The 22102-nt window shown below is 48.3% G+C and overlaps 2 protein-coding genes across 2 annotated transcripts; both read left to right on the top strand.

Moving 5' to 3' along the window:
* Nucleotides 1-346: 346 nt before the first annotated feature.
* Nucleotides 347-6831, top strand: LOC308192786 (uncharacterized protein; the record flags this gene model as incomplete). The annotated part of the gene is made up of 4 exons (XM_080586698.1): nt 347-374; nt 2505-2689; nt 3265-3415; nt 5833-6831. 4 exons carry the CDS (start codon nt 347-349, stop codon nt 6231-6233), a joined length of 765 nt encoding a protein of 254 aa, XP_080442824.1. The 3' UTR covers nt 6234-6831.
* A 5158-nt stretch (nt 6832-11989) lies between these two features.
* On the top strand, nt 11990-21412 carry LOC308191673 (uncharacterized protein; the record flags this gene model as incomplete). The annotated part of the gene is made up of 8 exons (XM_080584332.1): nt 11990-11994; nt 12087-12231; nt 12812-12962; nt 15380-15486; nt 15580-15724; nt 18913-18986; nt 19212-19311; nt 20931-21412. 8 exons carry the CDS (start codon nt 11990-11992, stop codon nt 21065-21067), a joined length of 864 nt encoding a protein of 287 aa, XP_080440458.1. The 3' UTR covers nt 21068-21412.
* Nucleotides 21413-22102: the final 690 nt, after the last annotated feature.

Raw genomic sequence — 22102 nt, 5'->3', positions numbered from 1 at the left:
GCCGTGAGGTGGGGGTGGTGGGCGCGGGAGGGGGTGCGTGTGTGCGAGGTTGAGTGAGCGCCGCTGCGCTTCAATGGCCGGCAGTAGTGGCGCGGAGGGTGGCGCAGTAAGCGGGGCGTTGAAGGGGGTTCCGGCGCCTGCCAGTGAATTGGCAGAGTAATTAGGAACCGGCCGTTCCGTCACGGGATGTTCGCAGTTTCGGTTGGCTAGATGGAAAGGGACCGTAGCGTCCGTATCTGTATCCTTGATCGTAGTAGCAGGTGTTTTGACGGCCCTTGGTTGTTGCATTATCCCCTGTGTAAAAGGACTGGTACAGCGGCTCACTGAAACTGCGCTGTTGAAACAAATGACCGTGGAGCCACCACCTTACTCACGTAAGGCGATGATATTAGAGGGGATGGAAAGCAAAGAAGGTGAAGAAGAGGAAGAGATCTACCAAATTACACCGCAGAGAAAAGTTTTGCAAAAATCAACAATTTATAAAGAAGAAAAGGGGGGAATTGTGGGAATAAAAATGTTGTTTTTGCAGAGTTACGTTGTTTAGAGGGAAGGAATGCGGTGTTGAGATAGGCTCGCAGTGATAAGAAAGCTTAACGGACAACCTTGTAAAATGCAGACAACCGGACTCCTCAGAGCAGCTAGGTGAAAATCACGGCGTCAAGTCAGATCAGTGAAGAAACATTACCGCTTCAAACAGTAAAAAAGTCAAAAGAAATTTGAAATTGAACAGGCCGGCAACTGAAGGCCACGTAGTGTCTGTGAAGCGTCGGATAGGTTGTGAACCCGGAATACCCAGTCAGTGGGGAAACACGGGAGGGTCCCGGTCGTCGAGAAAGAAAGTACATAAACTGTACTGTGTGACTAGTAGGCGCGCTCCTGCTTGTGGGACGCGTGCCATTGCGATCGCGAATAAATTACTACTTCACTGAGATCCTCGCCTGAGCCTAAGCTACTGGCTACGGAGTGTTTCTCACGCTCCCTGCGCGTAATCCTGGCTACAATATACCGTGTTATCGAAGGTGCCTTTTAAACAACATTGATAGAAACTCAGGGGGCGATAGTACTGACCCTGGGTGTGGAATTATCCACGCAGGGAATAATCCACGCTGCACCAAATATGGTAGCCACAGGAGCGCTAATATACATAGCGCGTGCCAGATGCGACGTGAGAATCCTGCACCTGGATGGCCTGTCCCAAATGGCGAGAGGTGGTACTGGCTACGTGGCAATAAAGCCAGGAAGGTGTTGCCCCTGGGATGGAAGGGAGCTTGCACCCTGGAGGCAGTAATTCCAAACGTGACTATTATTGAAGACCCACAAAGCCAAAGCCCCCTTGAGACCACACGCAGGATTAAGCGGACTCCAGACAATTCTCTAGTAAAATTCTCTAGTATTTCACAGCTTTGCAAGGTGGTTTTTACCTCGGTGAGGGGTGGGTGAATTAGAAAAAGCTATTGCAAATATCTCCGCTATAACTGAAGAACTAGAAAATAAGTTTGATAAGTTTGCAAAAATAGCACCGTAGAATCGAATAGTATTAGATTCATTAATAACCTCATAAGGAGGAGCGTGCACTGTAATTAATGCTAGTTGCTGTATAGATGTAGATCAAACGGGACGGATTTGACTGATATTTGGGGGGAAAAAAAGGTATACTGGGGGGCGTGGGGGGGGAAAGATCCTACATAGAGTAGCTCAAGATGACAGTTCCTGGGCATTTAGAAACATGTGGGAGAAACTAACTTCGTGGTTACCTGAACAGAATTGGCTCAAACAACTATTTGTTGGTATTGTAAAAATAATGGCGTTGTACGCCTCCCATCCCCCGTGACATCCGAAGAAGACTATTGCGCCTTAACGTTGGAGAAACTCAAGAGCGCGGTACGTGAAGAGGTGCAAAAACAACAGTAGGAGTAAGGAAAGGAGAGGAGGGAGCTGTGAGAAACTAAGTTGTGTTTTTGCAGTAGAGAACTAATTTTCTGTATTCCGAGGTAGTTGTGCAGTCATAATGAGGAGAAACGCCACGTGGGTAAGCGGACAGTAGGCGGCCTCACTGTTCCGAAATAAGGCAGAAGCTTGAGGAAAAACAGGTTGAGCAGCGTGGGCACGGTAAAACAAAGATCACAGGTTCCTGAAACATAAGAAAGGGGAAAAAAAAAAAAAAAAAGGAAATACGAAGGGAGAAATTAAAGGGTTGAAAAAGAAGTAAAATTGTACATACATGGTACATACAGGGGAGGGGATCGGGCGTCGGGGAACAGGGAATAAAAGTTGATGCTGTGCTTACTGCAATGCGCTCCTGATCGGCAGGACGCCCGCCACTGCAACCGCGAATAAAATAGCCTCACAGAAGATCGCGTGTCAAGAAAATTATTTGAGATGTTTCTCGCAGACAGACTTGACGAGAGAGGACCAAGAACACCCGCGCCTTCTTTAAAAATAAATAAATAAATAAATAGATAAAAAGGCAGCACGGGGGCAGCCTCAGGGTCGCCTTCCCACAGGGAAGCGGCGCCGTGATTGGCTGGACAGTGAGGGCGGAAGTGGCGTCACGGCTAGCCTTAACTCAGGGCGGAAACGCTCCGTGATCGGCTCGGAGGAACGCAGGGCGGAGGTGCCGTGCAGGGCTTGCCGGCACTATGGGCGGAAGCTGTCGGGCCGGGCCGCCGCGGCGCGGTGCCGCAACGAGGTTGGTGGTCGGCGCCGCCCCGGGCCGGGCCGGGAGGGGGCGAGGCGGCGGGCGGTTGGGGCGCCACGCGGTCGGCGGCTTCTGCGGAAACGGCCCTTGTGCGGGGCGGGGGCGGCGCCGGAGCGGAGCGGAGCGGACCGGGCGTGCGGCGGGGTCCGCACTGCGCGGGGCTTCGGAGGGCTGGGGGAGAGGGGGGCGAAGCGGCGCGGGGGGGGGCGGTTGCGTGCGCTTGGCCGACTCCCCTCTGGGGCGGATGGACTGCTCCGTCCCGCGGCATGCTGGGAGCTGTAGTTCTGTGGCGCGCGGCCGGTCTTTCCCCGAGCCGGGGCCGCGGCCGGGGCCGGGCCGTGCGCGCCGGGAGGCGCAGGTTGCCGCTGGCTGCGAGCGCGGCTGCCGGCGGTGAGGCGAGCGAGAGCCTTCGGGGGCGCTTCCCCGGAGCGTCGGGCCGGGAGGGGTGGGGGCTGCGGCGGCCGGGCGCGGGTCCTCGCTGCGCTCGATCGTCGGGCTGCGCCTCGGAGGTTTTCCTCCCCCCGCGCGCTGACGGCCGGCTCTCTCCTTTCCCTGCGGCTCACCAGGGCAGAAGCAGCTCCCCGCCGCTGGGACCCCCGCGGGGTTTGTCGCCGAGCGAAGGTGGCGCGGCAGCTGAAGGGAGGAAAGCTGCAGCTGGCGTGCTGCAGTCGCAGGTTTCCCAGGAGAAAGAGCAGCCCGTCTGTCCCAGCTGTCCGGGTAAGTCGCAGCGACCTCCGGGTGAAATCCGGGCGTGAAGGGGATTTTGGTGGCTCTCTTAGACGGCTAGCCCTACCAAAGGTCGCATCGGTTACAAAAGGTAGTAGTAACCTTGCAGTTTGTGTGTTCTGTAGCGTCTGTAGCACAATAAACTGGCAGGTGAAGGAATGAGCGGGTACAAATACACGTGACTCTACAGCTGAGATTAAATAACGTGCAGGTTCTTCTGTGTTTTGTCTTTCAAAGCGCGTTGTTTGACTCGGTGGTCCTTAACGATGATCCTCGGTGGTCCCTTCCAACTCAGGATATTCTACGATTCTGTTGTTGCCGAGCGCCTGAGCTTTTTGCTCACATTACTGAAGAAAGGAATGGCTGTGCTTCTTCCCCACCCCCCCCTCTTTTTCTTTTTTTTTCCTCCCGCTTCAGCTTTAAGAATTATCCTAGAAACAATGAACAAGTGCTTGCAGGGCTTTATGGAACGCTAGTTGTGGTCAGTCAAGAACGACTTGGGAGGCAATTCCTTTCGTGGAATTGTAGAGTGATCGAGAGATCAAGGCCAGCGTTGTGAAGAAATAGTGCCAGGTTATAGTCACAGGTGACTGCCTTCTGAAGGGAACAGAGGCTCCCATCTGCAGATCAGACCATCTTTACCGAGAGCTTTTCTACCTGCCTGGGGCTTGGATCAGGGACATTGCTAGCGAGCTTACGAGCTTAGTTCAAACTTCAGATTATTCCCTACTCCTGCTCTTTCACGTGGGTACCAACAAGTTTGCAGCAAGAAGTCTGTGTTCAATCAAAATAAATTTCAGGGCCCTGGGAAGATAGCTAGAGGATTCAGAAGCACGGGTTATCGTCTAGTATTTTGGGATATATTAAACACAGCGTAGCCAGCTGGTCAAAAGAGGTGATTCTCCCACTGTATTTAGCGTTGGCGAAGCCTCTCCTTCAATATTGTGTGCGATTCTGGGCTCTACAATATAAAAAGAACGTTAAGATCCCTGAAAGCGTACAGAGGAGGGCAACAAAGCCGGTAAAAGGATTGGAAGGCACGCCCTGTGTGGACGCTACGGTACTTCGGCTAGCTCCTCGGAATTGTATATAGTCATGAGTAACGCTCCTGATTCTAAATACATAGTCTTTCCCTGCATATAAGCCGAACGCTATTCTACAATCGTTTGCTTCTTCCGGCAGTGGATCCTGTCTTTCAGTGATTTATGGGTACTTTACATGTCCTGGATATTGCTTTCCAGATACCTGGAGCTTGCTAGCTTTTCTGTCTCCCAGACGTGTGGCTGATAGTGGTCTAGTCTTGTGAGCTGTGCTGCCGTGAAGTCTGTCACCTGTTGATGTTGAAGGTACTTTTCTGGAAAGAGGAAGGTGGTTGGTACAGTTTCACACCAGGCCATCAACAAAATCACGTACTCTTTTTATCATCTCCAGACGTGTTTCCTTCGGTGGCTTCTGGACTTTGGTCCATATTGTAGGCCCCGAGAAGGAAGGAGGTTGGCTTTTCATAACCACAATTTCTTCCAGCTGTTTCAGATGGATTTCATGGTTGATTCTAGTTGAAATGACTGCCTCAGGAAAAAAAAATAACAAAAATGGTAGTCCAAACAACTTATAAAAAAATAAAAATAAAAAACAAACGAAAACACCGCTCCCATTTCCTCACAGCTTATTCATTTGCTGTGGTATCTTCTTTATGGAAAGAAGTGTCCTTTCCTTCCCAAGCTGTAAAGGAAGAGTTCAGGTACTCTTCACTTGTGCGCTTTAATCTGTGACGTGTTTGTTCGCATAGAACTTCTGGGAAGTTTGGCGGTAGAGTTTAGGGTTTACATGTTAGGTAAACAGAAGTATCGCTCAACTCAGAACATAGTTAAATAAAAGTACAATATTTATTTAAAATGAATAAGTGTGTGTCTATAGTCTTGTGTCCTTTCTTTGCAGAACTCAATAGTTAGCCTTTATACATATTTCTAAGTTGCCCGGTTTATCAGTGTACAACACAGCATTCGGGAATATCATCTGAGATTTTAGGTGAAGAGGACTGTCCTTTGTTCAGTTGTGCACTCTTGTGTGTCAGCCCTGATTCTGAACCGTATAAAAGCTGGAAACTTCTTTCCGGTTTTCTCTCTAACCTCACTGAAGTGTGGGTACTTCCCAGCGTACGTGATGCTATTCAGCATGTGGATATTCTGTTTCCTCACACTAGCTACAATTCCGGTGAAGTTACGCATCTTGAGCCTGCATGTTAGTGTTTCATCCTTTCAGTTCCACAAAAGGAGGGTTCAGTGGAAGTTTTGAATCCTGTAGAGTGGAATACAGGTTTTTAGCCTCAAAGGCTTTAGTTATTTTTCCCTGGTGAGCTTTGGAACAGAAGATATGTAACATTAACAATTTTTTATTATTCATTTCAGGACTCTTTGACAGCCCTCCTGGATCCGATGATGCAAAGCTCACTGACATATCCTACCCAGGAGACCAACAATCGGTGACGTTTGGAACCAAATCCCAGGTGGGAAACATAAGTGATCAAAGTGGAGCAAGAATTCGTGTTGAGCATGGGGATTCAAATAACAAGTGCATTTTCGGGAACTGGCTCTATCCTTCATCGCAGGTGAAAGCAGCTCTGTGGGCCCTCCAAGGAGGCACCTCTGCAGTGATTGCAAGTGGAACCCACCCAAAGATCTCGGGTCATGTCATCACAGGTGTTGTGGAAGGGAAGAAAGTTGGAACTTTTTTTTCAGAGGTAAAACCTGCAGGTGAGTACGGAAGTAACATGTACATTGGGAGCTGTAGAGATTTCCTGGAAGTTTAGGGTCAAAATTTGGCTAGGCCTGCCTGTTCAACAAATGGGAAACTACGCTCTGCTTGACAAACGGCTTTTGAAAGGTAACTTTTAATGTTGGAATAGAACATCTTGAATCCTCTGCTCGGGTTCCTTCCAGCTGATGACTTGCTGCATCAGACTTGCATTCAAAGAACTGGGTAGAATTTGTATTGCTTTTAGTCTTAGAGGTTATCATCTATTATTGAAGATTCCAGGGTGAAAGCGTGCATATAGAATGTACGGCTGAACTAAGATAGTGTGTAGTTTGGGTTTTTGTCGTAAGTTCTTTTAATGACTCGGTCTTTTGTTACCATATGCAGGAATGTTTTCCTGCCTCTGTGTTGCTGTGACAATGTAACAAGGGCCGCAGAAAGTCAGACCAAAGATCGGTGGTCTTAGCAGAATGGAACGAGTATAGAGCGATACTTGTGACTTGCACTTTAAGACAAGCCAATGCCTTTGAGTATAAAAACGCTTAATGTGTTTCTTGTAAAAATCGGCCATATCCTTTGAACCCATGTAAACACTTAGCATCCGTGGGTCACAGCAGTCACGAGCCTTAACTAGGTATTGTGCGTAAACTCTGGAGCTAGCACTATGTGGAGAACTGCTTCCTTTATTTTGTGTGTGTTTGTGGGCAGGAGGAGCGTTGAAGTTTGCTTCCTGCTAGCTTTTGATGCCCCCGCCTTCTGTATGGAAAGAGAACACGGGTGATCGATCTCTGTTCAACTTCTATGATATGAGACATCGTCTTTTCCCTCATCGTCTCTTTGTCACATGAAAAAGGTTTTTTCTTAGTCCTTTTCTACAGAAACTGTTCCAAAAGTTTGGCGATCCCCGTTTCTCTTGGCTGAAACTGTTTTTATTCTACTGTGACCTTTTTAAGATAGGCAAAAATAAAATTCTGTGTAGCATCCAAGATGCAAATGAACCTTCAGTTTATGAGATAGCAAGGCTAACTTTGAGTTTTGATCAGACTGGTGATGTTTCTTGTTGCCTTTCCTAGGCCTTTTCCAAAAGCTTAAACGTGTAAGTTGCTCTTCGACGCTGATGAGCATTGGGGTGATGTTTTCATAGGATTATGTGCAGTACCGAGGCCTGATTTCCCCTTTTGCCTCTGCATTTCTTCACGTTTATCTGCTTTGAATTGTGCTTGCTATTTGGTTGCATAGCGGCTGCAAAGGAATCACAGGCTGGTTGAGGTCGGAAGGACCTCCAGAGGTCACCCGGTCCAACACCCCTGCTCAAGCAGAGCCACCCAGATCTGGTTTTCCAGGACCACGTCCAGACAGGTTTTGAAACCTCACAAAGACCGTGACTCCACGACCTCCCTGGGCAGCCTACGCTAGTGCTCAGTCACCCTCACAGCGAAAAAGTATTTACTGATGTTCAGGAAACCACAGGAGGGGAACATCCTATGTTTCGGCCTGTGTCTGTTGCCTCCTTTTTTGTTCCTTGGGTACCAGTTAGAAAAGTCTGGCTTTGTCTTCCTTCCACCCTCCCTTCGTGTATTTACAGACATCGATGAGATCCCCTCCAAGCCTCCTCTTCTCCAGGCCGAACGGTCCCAGCTCTCCCAGCCTGTCCTCATAGGAAAGGTGCTTCAGTCCCTTACCGTCCTCGTGGCCCTCCGTTGGACTCTTTGCAGTGTGTCCAGGTCCCTCCTGTACTGGGAGGCCCAGGCCCAGCACTCCAGGTGCGGCCTCACCGTTCCTGAGCAGAGGCGGAGGATCGCCTTTCTTGACCTGCTGGCAATACTTTGCCTAATGCCACCCAGGATACCCTCAGCTGCTTTTGCAGCAAAGGCACATTGCTGTTTCGTGTTCAAGTTGGCGTCCACCAGGAAACTTAGCTCCTTTTCCGAGAAGTTCCTTTCTGGGAAAAAGTGCGATATCAGCGCTTTTCACTTTGTCCTACTGCAATAAATTTGTATCAGCTATAAAGCTTTTCATCTTGTAACCCCACGTCTCAGACGATTACAAATATGGTGAACAGCAAAAGTAAAGGTGAAATCTTACTGCGACCCTTCCTCTACCATGGAACGTGGTTACTCCCATTCTTTCTTTTGTCTTCTGTCTTCCAAAACACGCTTGAAATACTCAGGTACCTTTTTAAAATGAACTCTTATCTCCTCGCGTATGTCACTTTTTTTCGAAGAACACGAAAATACGCTCTACTTTATAAAGTATGACCTCGCTTTAAAAAGCTGTTTTAACGCTCCTTAATTAAGTCTTCTTAATCAAGTGTCCGCTAGTTCTTTTCTTACCTCCTGTTATTTTCCTTAACGTGGGAATTCCTGCTCTGGCAATTTCTGTAGGACGCTTCTGAAATAGAAGTCCGGGCCTATTAGTCACATTTCAAGTCATCTGTCCTACAGACAATTTCAAGAGAGTTAAAAATGAAAACGTAGCTTATCCGTGAGCTACTTGAGAACTCCTTAGTGAAATGCTGCGTGAGCCTTTTGACTTGTTACTTCTGCTTCTGTTTCAAAACTTGTTCTGTATCGTTTCAGTTTGAGACAGGTTCTTTGATATCCACGCCAAGAAGAAAACCTTTCTTCCGTAGGAACCCTTCAGTGTGCACAGGGAGAGGCGTGGAGAGAGCAGCTATTCTGCAAGCTGTTACTCAGGCCGCTTTTGGCTTCCAGCGCTGTTTGTACATTCCCGTGTTGTTTTGCAATCTTTTCTCTTTTCGTTAGTTGTCTAATTAAACTTTTTCAAAGGATGCCTCCCTGTTTTCAGTTTTCTCCTACGCCCTGAGATTTAGCCGTCCTTGTATTCTTTTGCTCTTTGTCAAGTCTCTTTGATACAAGCTGTGTGCAGCTTTGATATGAGCTTGTTTGTCCCCTATGACCTGGATGATCTTGCTGAATCTCCGTGATGCCTTGAAAAGGGCTGTGCTCGGGGACCGTGGCAGCATTTTGGTATCTGATACAGATTTTCCTGTTCTGGCATACAGTGAATTTCTTTGATATGTCTATTAGGACCGTACCTGTTTTCCTGCTTTGAGTAAAGAGTTGGAAGATGAAAGGTTAGCGTTCGTTTCCTCCCACATGGGCTGTAACCTTTGTCTGCGTGTCTTGTGGTTGTGTTTTGTTTGTTTGTTTGTTTGTTTTGGCAGGCCCTCCAGCAGAGCAGCAGGGTGAAAGGGCTCGAGCTGGTGGCAGGACCCTGGCAGCTCTGCAGCCTGAGCAGGTGAGAGAACAGTATGTGCTCACTCTTTAAGGTTGGGAACACGTGGCAAGCCTTAAAATACAGGTTTATAACACAAATGGGTCCTGGAAAAAATCAGCTGGCTCCAAGCATCCAGGGAGTCAAGACGGCGAGAAGATGTGTCAGTAGAAATGAGCTGAAGTGAGCCAGATGTCAAACACCACGGACTTCATATAAGGATGCAGTTCAGAAACTTTTCTCTTTCAGAGAGCGGAGATTGATTATCGTCTTGCTGACTTGTTACCTGATCAGAGAGAAGAAATTCTCTTGGCAAACGAGAAGGACTTAGAAGAAGCTGAAAATAAAGGTAATATTATGGGTCCTTTCATGGTACTCCTGTTGTCATGAGCTTTTCTGGGCCTCAAAGGAAATGAGCAGAACTAGAATATTCCGTCACCTGCAATTGGATATTACGGCTGTCACAGGTTAGTGAGCCCAGGACTTTGAGAGCTTGTCAGTGGAAACAGCTGCAGCTTCCATAATTACATGAGAGATGTCTTCATCAGAGAAGACAGAGAGGCCTTTGAAAGCAGCAACCCACGGCATTGTTTAAAAAAAAAATTAAAAATCTAAATAAATAAATAAATAGCGTTTTCTTTTGCCAAAGGAGGCTCGCTTTAGGAATTGAATATAGCAAGTATCTGCCCTGTTATCGTCATGTATGAAATAGCATGAGTATCTCCTGGGCTGGTTAACGTAATGTTTGGCCCCTGTGGGGAAGGTTGTTACTGAAAAATGATGCTTTCCGGAACGAACCATGTTACCTTCTGACCGAGGAAAGTACAGTTCAGGCAGCATAGACTAAATCCGTTCTCTTGCGTTCGAGGGGTGCATCGAGAAGCTGGTCTTGGGTTAGAAAATGTGTGAAACTGGCACGTCACAAACTGTAATGCAGAGAGGTCTTTGATAACAAAAGCGTATTTCTGTTGGTGAGTTACTGGAAGGCTGCAAGAAGTCTTGCCTCAAAAGACTCTTCTGAAATGAATTCTGTTGCCATCCCAATTTTTTTTCCTCTACGGGCACATTCTTGGGACTTGCTTCTGCAATGTCGAGAGTTATTCAGGGTTGGTTTTTGATACCCAGCGTAGAGAAGGAGTTAGCTTACATTCAGGTGCTGCGGTTTCTGCACGTGTCTTATAACGTAGGTTCCCTGCTTAACTTGCAATTTATGAGGTTCCTACCAATGAGCACTTTCCTGTCCATGCCGAACGCAGCTGAGTTGCAGGCTACCATTAAACATCAAATGTTTGATATAGATTGCTAATAGCAAATCGCAACTGTTAAGAATATATGCTAAAAAAAAATTAGCACAGAAAGTAGAAGCTCTAGGCTGTGAGTGGTCTGTCCCATACTGATACTGCATGTTTGCACTGAGGCAGAATGATTGCTTTCACTCGCTTGTGGAGCGATGAGTCTAGGCTCTCACTGCTAGTATTTTTAGCAAGACTGATTGAGCATTTCTCTAACATATGAGCAAGTGTTTGAGGAGCAAGTGATGGGTATGGGCACTTAGAAAGAGACTGCCAAAGGGCAGCTTCCTATTTTATAACTGAATTTTGTGAGCGTTGGTCCTCGTTTCACACTGAAGGGGAGTAGGCTCTAGTGAAGGGAGTATGTTCACGTGAAAGGAAAAGGCACTAGTCTCCCTCGTCTGGCATTATTACTTCCTTGCTGCTAGCTCTGTTCTTCATAGAAAGCCAGCATGTTTCCTCGTCACATTCTAGTCTGCCTGCCTAGACTTCAGCCTTTGCCTCCTGGGTCTCTTGCCTTGCATAGACAATCTCTCCCCTTCTCCTCTTCTTCTTCATCTCATTTGTAAACCTTTTATCAGGCTGATTCTTACTGCCTTCCCACCCCCACCCTCCGACCTTTTTCTGTTTTTTCCTTTTTTTCTATTTTTTTTTTACAGACTTAGGATGGCTTGTCTTGTTAGTTACTTTTCTTCCTGCCAGCCCCCAGCCTCAAGTTCTCCGATGCGACTTCAGAGGATCATCTTTGATACCTCCGCATCTGAATAATACGGTTTCTGTCCCATGCTGTAGCTGACGGCAGGACGGACTCTGAGTGCAGAGGAGAGGTTGCTTCCTCCCTAGTTTCCTATTGCGTCCCATACTGGTTTGGGTAAGCAATTTCAGAGGAAATTTGACTTCTCCGTGGAGCAGCGTGCGCCTGACAGCTAGCTGGAGACAGCACACACGGCATTGAGTCAGCGCTCCGAGTGCGGTCCTGAGTTGCAGTAAAGGTAAAACAATTGCAGACTGACAGTTTAGCTTCTAAGGAGCACATACAAATAGCAGGTTTGCCTCTAATGCTTAAAAGGCGAGGTTCCGAGATCGTATTTCACGGACTGCTTCGTATAGATTTCAAGAAATGCAGTCGTTCTGAAGCACAGCCGCCCTCTGTTATTGTTTAAAGGGAACAAACTGCCTTGAGACCCGTTACCTGCGAGGGAACCGAGGGCGGAAGTGACGTCAGGGCGTGCCTTCCCTGAGGGCCAAAACGGCTCCGTGATTGGCTGGACCGTGAGGGCGGATGTGGTGTCCTGGCGAGCCGTCATTGAGGGCGGATACGCTTCATGATTGGCTGGGAACCCAGGGCGGAAGCGGCGTCACGGCTAGCCTTAACTCAGGGCGGAAACGCTCCGTGATTGGCTCGGAGGAACCCAGGGCGGAGGTGCCGTGCAGGGCTTGCCGGCACTATGGGCGGAAGCTGTCGGGCCGGGCCGCGCCGGGCTCAGCTCGGGTCGGGCCGCCGCGGCGCGGTGCCGCAACGAGGTTGGTGGTCGGCGCCGCCCCGGGCCGGGCCGGGCCGGGAGGGGGCCAGGCGGCGGGCGGTTGGGGCGCCACGCGGTCGGCGGCTTCTGCGGAAACGGCCCTTGTGCGGGGCGGGGGCGGCGTCGGAGCGGAGCGGAGCGGACCGGGCGTGCGGCGGGGTCTGCACTGCGCGGGGCTTCGGAGGGCTGGGGGAGAGGGGGGCGAAGCGGCGCGGGGGGGGGCGGTTGCGTGCGCTTGGCCGACTCCCCTCTGGGGCGGATGGACTGCTCCGTCCCGCGGCATGCTGGGAGCTGTAGTTCTGTGGCGCGCGGCCGGTCTTTCCCCGAGCCGGGGCCGCGGCCGGGGCCGGGCCGTGCGCGCCGGGAGGCGCAGGTTGCCGCTGGCTGCGAGCGCGGCTGCCGGCGGTGAGGCGAGCGAGAGCCTTCGGGGGCGCTTCCCCGGAGCGTCGGGCCGGGAGGGGTGGGGGCTGCGGCGGCCGGGCGCGGGTCCTCGCTGCGCTCGATCGTCGGGCTGCGCCTCGGAGGTTTTCCTCCCCCCGCGCGCTGACGGCCGGCTCTCTCCTTTCCCTGCGGCTCACCAGGGCAGAAGCAGCTCCCCGCCGCTGGGACCCCCGCGGGGTTTGTCGCCGAGCGAAGGTGGCGCGGCAGCTGAAGGGAGGAAAGCTGCAGCTGGCGTGCTGCAGTCGCAGGTTTCCCAGGAGAAAGAGCAGCCCGTCTGTCCCAGCTGTCCGGGTAAGTCGCAGCGACCTCCGGGTGAAATCCGGGCGTGAAGGGGATTTTGGTGGCTCTCTTACACAGCTAGTCCTACCAAAGGTCGCATCGGTTACAAAAGGTAGTAGTAACCTTGCAGTTTGTGTGTTCTGTAGCGTCTGTAGCACAATAAACTGGCAGGTGAAGGAATGAGCGGGTACAAATACACGTGACTCTACAGCTGAGATTAAATAACGTGCAGGTTCTTCTGTGTTTTGTCTTTCAAAGCGTGTTGTTTGACTCGGTGGTCCTTAACGATGATCCTCGGTGGTCCCTTCCAACTCAGGATATTCTACGATTCTGTTGTTGCCGAGCGCCTGAGCTTTTTGCTCACATTACTGAAGAAAGGAATGGCTGTGCTTCTTCCCCACCCCCCCCTCTTTTTCTTTTTTTTTCCTCCCGCTTCAGCTTTAAGAATTATCCTAGAAACAATGAACAAGTGCTTGCAGGGCTTTATGGAACGCTAGTTGTGGTCAGTCAAGAACGACTTGGGAGGCAATTCCTTTCGTGGAATTGTAGAGTGATCGAGAGATCAAGGCCAGCGTTGTGAAGAAATAGTGCCAGGTTATAGTCACAGGTGACTGCCTTCTGAAGGGAACAGAGGCTCCCATCTGCAGACCAGACCATCTTTACCGAGAGCTTTTCTACCTGCCTGGGGCTTGGATCAGGGACATTGCTAGCGAGCTTACGAGCTTAGTTCAAACTTCAGATTATTCCCTACTCCTGCTCTTTCACGTGGGTACCAACAAGTTTGCAGCAAGAAGTCTGTGTTCAATCAAAATAAATTTCAGGGCCCTGGGAAGATAGCTAGAGGATTCAGAAGCACGGGTTATCGTCTAGTATTTTGGGATATATTAAACACAGTGTAGCCAGCTGGTCAAAAGAGGTGATTCTCCCACTGTATTTAGCGTTGGCGAAGCCTCTCCTTCAATATTGTGTGCGATTCTGGGCTCTACAATATAAAAAGAACGTTAAGATCCCTGAAAGCGTACAGAGGAGGGCAACAAAGCCGGTAAAAGGATTGGAAGGCACGCCCTGTGTGGACGCTACGGTACTTCGGCTAGCTCCTCGGAATTGTATATAGTCATGAGTAACGCTCCTGATTCTAAATACATAGTCTTTCCCTGCATATAAGCCGAACGCTATTCTACAATCGTTTGCTTCTTCCGGCAGTGGATCCTGTCTTTCAGTGATTTATGGGTACTTTACATGTCCTGGATATTGCTTTCCAGATACCTGGAGCTTGCTAGCTTTTCTGTCTCCCAGACGTGTGGCTGATAGTGGTCTAGTCTTGTGAGCTGTGCTGCCGTGAAGTCTGTCACCTGTTGATGTTGAAGGTACTTTTCTGGAAAGAGGAAGGTGGTTGGTACAGTTTCACACCAGGCCATCAACAAAATCACGTACTCTTTTTATCATCTCCAGACGTGTTTCCTTCGGTGGCTTCTGGACTTTGGTCCATATTGTAGGCCCCGAGAAGGAAGGAGGTTGGCTTTTCATAACCACAATTTCTTCCAGCTGTTTCAGATGGATTTCATGGTTGATTCTAGTTGAAATGACTGCCTCAGGAAAAAAAAATAACAAAAATGGTAGTCCAAACAACTTATAAAAAAATAAAAATAAAAAACAAACGAAAACACCGCTCCCATTTCCTCACAGCTTATTCATTTGCTGTGGTATCTTCTTTATGGAAAGAAGTGTCCTTTCCTTCCCAAGCTGTAAAGGAAGAGTTCAGGTACTCTTCACTTGTGCGCTTTAATCTGTGACGTGTTTGTTCGCATAGAACTTCTGGGAAGTTTGGCGGTAGAGTTTAGGGTTTACATGTTAGGTAAACAGAAGTATCGCTCAACTCAGAACATAGTTAAATAAAAGTACAATATTTATTTAAAATGAATAAGTGTGTGTCTATAGTCTTGTGTCCTTTCTTTGCAGAACTCAATAGTTAGCCTTTATACATATTTCTAAGTTGCCCGGTTTATCAGTGTACAACACAGCATTCGGGAATATCATCTGAGATTTTAGGTGAAGAGGACTGTCCTTTGTTCAGTTGTGCACTCTTGTGTGTCAGCCCTGATTCTGAACCGTATAAAAGCTGGAAACTTCTTTCCGGTTTTCTCTCTAACCTCACTGAAGTGTGGGTACTTCCCAGCGTACGTGATACTATTCAGCATGTGGATATTCTGTTTCCTCACACTAGCTACAATTCCGGTGAAGTTACGCATCTTGAGCCTGCATGTTAGTGTTTCATCCTTTCAGTTCCACAAAAGGAGGGTTCAGTGGAAGTTTTGAATCCTGTAGAGTGGAATACAGGTTTTTAGCCTCAAAGGCTTTAGTTATTTTTCCCTGGTGAGCTTTGGAACAGAAGATATGTAACATTAACAATTTTTTATTATTCATTTCAGGACTCTTTGACAGCCCTCCTGGATCCGATGATGCAAAGCTCACTGACATATCCTACCCAGGAGACCAACAATCGGTGACGTTTGGAACCAAATCCCAGGTGGGAAACGTAAGTGATCAAAGTGGAGCAAGAATTCGTGTTGAGCATGGGGATTCAAATAACAAGTGCATTTTCGGGAACTGGCTCTATCCTTCATCGCAGGTGAAAGCAGCTCTGTGGGCCCTCCAAGGAGGCACCTCTGCAGTGATTGCAAGTGGAACCCACCCAAAGATCTCGGGTCGTGTCATCACAGGTGTTGTGGAAGGGAAGAAAGTTGGAACTTTTTTTTCAGAGGTAAAACCTGCAGGTGAGTACGGAAGTAACATGTACATTGGGAGCTGTAGAGATTTCCTGGAAGTTTAGGGTCAAAATTTGGCTAGGCCTGCCTGTTCAACAAATGGGAAACTACGCTCTGCTTGACAAACGGCTTTTGAAAGGTAACTTTTAATGTTGGAATAGAACATCTTGAATCCTCTGCTCGGGTTCCTTCCAGCTGATGACTTGCTGCATCAGACTTGCATTCAAAGAACTGGGTAGAATTTGTATTGCTTTTAGTCTTAGAGGTTATCATCTATTATTGAAGATTCCAGGGTGAAAGCGTGCATATAGAATGTACGGCTGAACTAAGATAGTGTGTAGTTTGGGTTTTTGTCGTAAGTTCTTTTAATGACTCGGTCTTTTGTTACCGTATGCAGGAATGTTTTCCTGCCTCTGTGTTGCTGTGACAATGTAACAAGGGCCGCAGAAAGTCAGACCAAAGATCGGTGGTCTTAGCAGAATGGAACGAGTATAGAGCGATACTTGTGACTTGCACTTTAAGACAAGCCAATGCCTTTGAGTATAAAAACGCTTAATGTGTTTCTTGTAAAAATCGGCCATATCCTTTGAACCCATGTAAACACTTAGCATCCGTGGGTCACAGCAGTCACGAGCCTTAACTAGGTATTGTGCGTAAACTCTGGAGCTAGCACTATGTGGAGAACTGCTTCCTTTATTTTGTGTGTGTTTGTGGGCAGGAGGAGCGTTGAAGTTTGCTTCCTGCTAGCTTTTGATGCCCCCGCCTTCTGTATGGAAAGAGAACACGGGTGATCGATCTCTGTTCAACTTCTATGATATGAGACATCGTCTTTTCCCTCATCGTCTCTTTGTCACATGAAAAAGGTTTTTTCTTAGTCCTTTTCTACAGAAACTGTTCCAAAAGTTTGGCGATCCCTGTTTCTCTTGGCTGAAACTGTTTTTATTCTACTGTGACCTTTTTAAGATAGGCAAAAATAAAATTCTGTGTAGCATCCAAGATGCAAATGAACCTTCAGTTTATGAGATAGCAAGGCTAACTTTGAGTTTTGATCAGACTGGTGATGTTTCTTGTTGCCTTTCCTAGGCCTTTTCCAAAAGCTTAAACGTGTAAGTTGCTCTTCGACGCTGATGAGCATTGGGGTGATGTTTTCATAGGATTATGTGCAGTACCGAGGCCTGATTTCCCCTTTTGCCTCTGCATTTCTTCACGTTTATCTGCTTTGAATTGTGCTTGCTATTTGGTTGCATAGCGGCTGCAAAGGAATCACAGGCTGGTTGAGGTCGGAAGGACCTCCAGAGGTCACCCGGTCCAACACCCCTGCTCAAGCAGAGCCACCCAGATCTGGTTTTCCAGGACCACGTCCAGACAGGTTTTGAAACCTCACAAAGACCGTGACTCCACGACCTCCCTGGGCAGCCTACGCTAGTGCTCAGTCACCCTCACAGCGAAAAAGTATTTACTGATGTTCAGGAAACCACAGGAGGGGAACATCCTATGTTTCGGCCTGTGTCTGTTGCCTCCTTTTTTGTTCCTTGGGTACCAGTTAGAAAAGTCTGGCTTTGTCTTCCTTCCACCCTCCCTTCGTGTATTTACAGACATCGATGAGATCCCCTCCAAGCCTCCTCTTCTCCAGGCCGAACGGTCCCAGCTCTCCCAGCCTGTCCTCATAGGAAAGGTGCTTCAGTCCCTTACCGTCCTCGTGGCCCTCCGTTGGACTCTTCGCAGTGTGTCCAGGTCTCTCCTGTACTGGGAGGCCCAGGCCCAGCACTCCAGGTGCGGCCTCACCGTTCCTGAGCAGAGGCGGAGGATCGCCTTTCTTGACCTGCTGGCAATACTTTGCCTAATGCCACCCAGGATACCCTCAGCTGCTTTTGCAGCAAAGGCACATTGCTGTTTCGTGTTCAAGTTGGCGTCCACCAGGAAACTTAGCTCCTTTTCCGAGAAGTTCCTTTCTGGGAAAAAGTGCGATATCAGCGCTTTTCACTTTGTCCTACTGCAATAAATTTGTATCAGCTATAAAGCTTTTCATCTTGTAACCCCACGTCTCAGACGATTACAAATATGGTGAACAGCAAAAGTAAAGGTGAAATCTTACTGCGACCCTTCCTCTACCATGGAACGTGGTTACTCCCATTCTTTCTTTTGTCTTCTGTCTTCCAAAACACGCTTGAAATACTCAGGTACCTTTTTAAAATGAACTCTTATCTCCTCGCGTGTGTCACTTTTTTTCGAAGAACACGAAAATACGCTCTACTTTATAAAGTATGACCTCGCTTTAAAAAGCTGTTTTAACGCTCCTTAATTAAGTCTTCTTAATCAAGTGTCCGCTAGTTCTTTTCTTACCTCCTGTTATTTTCCTTAACGTGGGAATTCCTGCTCTGGCAATTTCTGTAGGACGCTTCTGAAATAGAAGTCCGGGCCTATTAGTCACATTTCAAGTCATCTGTCCTACAGACAATTTCAAGAGAGTTAAAAATGAAAACGTAGCCTATCCGTGAGCTACTTGAGAACTCCTTAGTGAAATGCTGCGTGAGCCTTTTGACTTGTTACTTCTGCTTCTGTTTCAAAACTTGTTCTGTATCGTTTCAGTTTGAGACAGGTTCTTTGATATCCACGCCAAGAAGAAAACCTTTCTTCCGTAGGAACCCTTCAGTGTGCACAGGGAGAGGCGTGGAGAGAGCAGCTATTCTGCAAGCTGTTACTCAGGCCGCTTTTGGCTTCCAGCGCTGTTTGTACATTCCCGTGTTGTTTTGCAATCTTTTCTCTTTTCGTTAGTTGTCTAATTAAACTTTTTCAAAGGATGCCTCCCTGTTTTCAGTTTTCTCCTAAATCTCTCCTGAGATTTAGCCGTCCTTGTATTCTTTTGCTCTTTGTCAAGTCTCTTTGATACAAGCTGTGTGCAGCTTTGATACGAGCTTGTTTGTCCCCTATGACCTGGATGATCTTGCTGAATCTCCGTGATGCCTTGAAAAGGGCTGTGCTCGGGGACCGTGGCAGCATTTTGGTATCTGATACAGATTTTCCTGTTCTGGCATACAGTGAATTTCTTTGATATGTCTATTAGGACCGTACCTGTTTTCCTGCTTTGAGTAAAGAGTTGGAAGATGAAAGGTTAGCGTTCGTTTCCTCCCACATGGGCTGTAACCTTTGTCTGCGTGTCTTGTGGTTGTGTTTTGTTTGTTTGTTTGTTTTGGCAGGCCCTCCAGCAGAGCAGCAGGGTGAAAGGGCTCGAGCTGGTGGCAGGACCCTGGCAGCTCTGCAGCCTGAGCAGGTGAGAGAACAGTATGTGCTCACTCTTTAAGGTTGGGAACACGTGGCAAGCCTTAAAATACAGGTTTATAACACAAATGGGTCCTGGAAAAAATCAGCTGGCTCCAAGCATCCAGGGAGTCAAGACGGCGAGAAGATGTGTCAGTAGAAATGAGCTGAAGTGAGCCAGATGTCAAACACCACGGACTTCATATAAGGATGCAGTTCAGAAACTTTTCTCTTTCAGAGAGCGGAGATTGATTATCGTCTTGCTGACTTGTTACCTGATCAGAGAGAAGAAATTCTCTTGGCAAACGAGAAGGACTTAGAAGAAGCTGAAAATAAAGGTAATATTATGGGTCCTTTCATGGTACTCCTGTTGTCATGAGCTTTTCTGGGCCTCAAAGGAAATGAGCAGAACTAGAATATTCCGTCACCTGCAATTGGATATTACGGCTGTCACAGGTTAGTGAGCCCAGGACTTTGAGAGCTTGTCAGTGGAAACAGCTGCAGCTTCCATAATTACATGAGAGATGTCTTCATCAGAGAAGACAGAGAGGCCTTTGAAAGCAGCAACCCACGGCATTGTTTAAAAAAAAAAAAAATCTAAATAAATAAATAAATAGCGTTTTCTTTTGCCAAAGGAGGCTCGCTTTAGGAATTGAATATAGCAAGTATCTGCCCTGTTATCGTCATGTATGAAATAGCATGAGTATCTCCTGGGCTGGTTAACGTAATGTTTGGCCCCTGTGGGGAAGGTTGTTACTGAAAAATGATGCTTTCCGGAACGAACCATGTTACCTTCTGACTGAGGAAAGTACAGTTCAGGCAGCATAGACTAAATCCGTTCTCTTGCGTTCGAGGGGTGCATCGAGAAGCTGGTCTTGGGTTAGAAAATGTGTGAAACTGGCACGTCGCAAACTGTAATGCAGAGAGATCTTTGATAACAAAAGCGTATTTCTCTTGGTGAGTTACTGGAAGGCTGCAAGAAGTCTTGCCTCAAAAGACTCTTCTGAAATGAATTCTGTTGCCATCCCAATTTTTTTTTTTCTACGGGCACATTCTTGGGACTTGCTTCTGCAATGTCGAGAGTTATGCAGGGTTGGTTTTTGATACCCAGCGTAGAGAAGGAGTTAGCTTACATTCAGGTGCTGCGGTTTCTGCACGTGTCTTATAACGTAGGTTCCCTGCTTAACTTGCAATTTATGAGGTTCCTACCAATGAGCACTTTCCTGTCCATGCCGAACGCAGCTGAGTTGCAGGCTACCATTAAACATCAAATGTTTGATATAGATTGCTAATAGCAAATCGCAACTGTTAAGAATATATGCTAAAAAAAAATTAGCACAGAAAGTAGAAGCTCTAGGCTGTGAGTGGTCTGTCCCATACTGATACTGCATGTTTGCACCGAGGCAGAATGATTGCTTTCACTCGCTTGTGGAGCGATGAGTCTAGGCTCTCACTGCTAGTATTTTTAGCAAGACTGATTGAGCATTTCTCTAACATATGAGCAAGTGTTTGAGGAGCAAGTGATGGGTATGGGCACTTAGAAAGAGACTGCCAAAGGGCAGCTTCCTATTTTATAACTGAATTTTGTGAGCGTTGGTCCTCGTTTCATACTGAAGGGGAGTATGCTCTAGTGAAGGGAGTATGTTCACGTGAAAGGAAAAGGCACTAGTCTCCCTCGTCTGGCATTATTACTTCCTTGCTGCTAGCTCTCTTCTTCATAGAAAGCCAGCATGTTTCCTCGTCACATTCTAGTCTGCCTGCCTAGACTTCAGCCTTTGCCTCCTGGGTCTCTTGCCTTGCATAGACAATCTCTCCCCTTCTCCTCTTCTTCTTCATCTCATTTGTAAACCTTTTATCAGGCTGATTCTTACTGGCTTCCCACCCCCCGACCTTTTTCTTTTTTTTCTATTTTTTTTCTATTTCTATTTTTTCCTTTTTTCTATTTTTTTTTTTACAGACTTAGGATGGCTTGTCTTGTTAGTTACTTTTCTTCCTGCCAGCCCCCAGCCTCAAGTTCTCCGATGCGACTTCAGAGGATCATCTTTGATACCTCCGCATCTGAATAATACGGTTTCTGTCCCATGCTGTAGCTGACGGCAGGACGGACTCTGAGTGCAGAGGAGAGGTTGCTTCCTCCCTGGTTTCCTATTGCGTCCCATACTGGTTTGGGTAAGCAATTTCAGAGGAAATTTGACTTCTCCGTGGAGCAGCGTGTGCCTGACAGCTAGCTGGAGACAGCACACACGGCATTGAGTCAGCGCTCCGAGTGCGGTCCTGAGTTGCAGTAAAGGTAAAACAATTGCAGACTGACAGTTTAGCTTCTAAGGAGCATCTACAGATAGCACGTTTGCCTCTGATGCTTAAAAGGCGAGGGTCCGAGATCACATTTCACGGACTGCTTCCTAGAGATTTCAAGAAATGCAATCGTTCTGAAGCACAGCCGCGCTCCGTTATTGTTGAAAGGGAACGAACTGCCTTGAGACCCGTTACGTGGGAGGGAACCGGGGGCGGAAGTGACGTCAGGGCGTGCCCTCACCGAGGGCCAAAACGGCTCCGTGATTGGCTGGACCGTGAGGGCGGATGCGGTGTCCGAGCGAGCCGTCAGTGAGGGCGGGAGCATTCCGGGATTGGCTGGGAACCCAGGGCGGAAGCGGCGTCACGGCTAGCCTTCACTCAGGGCGGAAACGCTCCGTGATTGGCTCGGAGGAACCCAGGGCGGAGGTGCCGTGCAGGGCTTGCCGGCACTATGGGCGGCAGCGGCCGGGTCGGGCCGCCGAGGCGCGGTGCCGGTGCCGCCCCGGGCACGGAGTAGCGCGCACCCCGAGCACACGGCGCTTGCCAGCTTTACGGGAGCAGGTTATGTAGCGGGGCTACATAACACAGAACAGCTTCAGCTGTCGGGGGAGGGGAAGGCGACGGGGTCTGGCCGCGATGCCGGGGCAGCGGGAGCCTCTCCGGCTGCCGAGCTTCAACCTGCCGCACAGCTCAGCTCAGCGCCGCGCAGCCGTTTCCTCGCCCCGTTCCTCCAGTCCCCCCGCTCCGGGAAAGGCGGGAGAAGCGGGGGTGGGGTGGGTAAAGCGTGCGCGTTGAGATAAAGACAGTTTAATAGGACAGCAAATTAAGAGAAAG

Source organism: Anser brachyrhynchus (genome assembly GCF_964034855.1).
Source record: "Anser brachyrhynchus genome assembly, chromosome: 3".
Taxonomy (NCBI): Eukaryota; Metazoa; Chordata; class Aves; order Anseriformes; family Anatidae; genus Anser; species Anser brachyrhynchus.
This window is presented reverse-complemented; position numbering and strand designations above follow the sequence as displayed.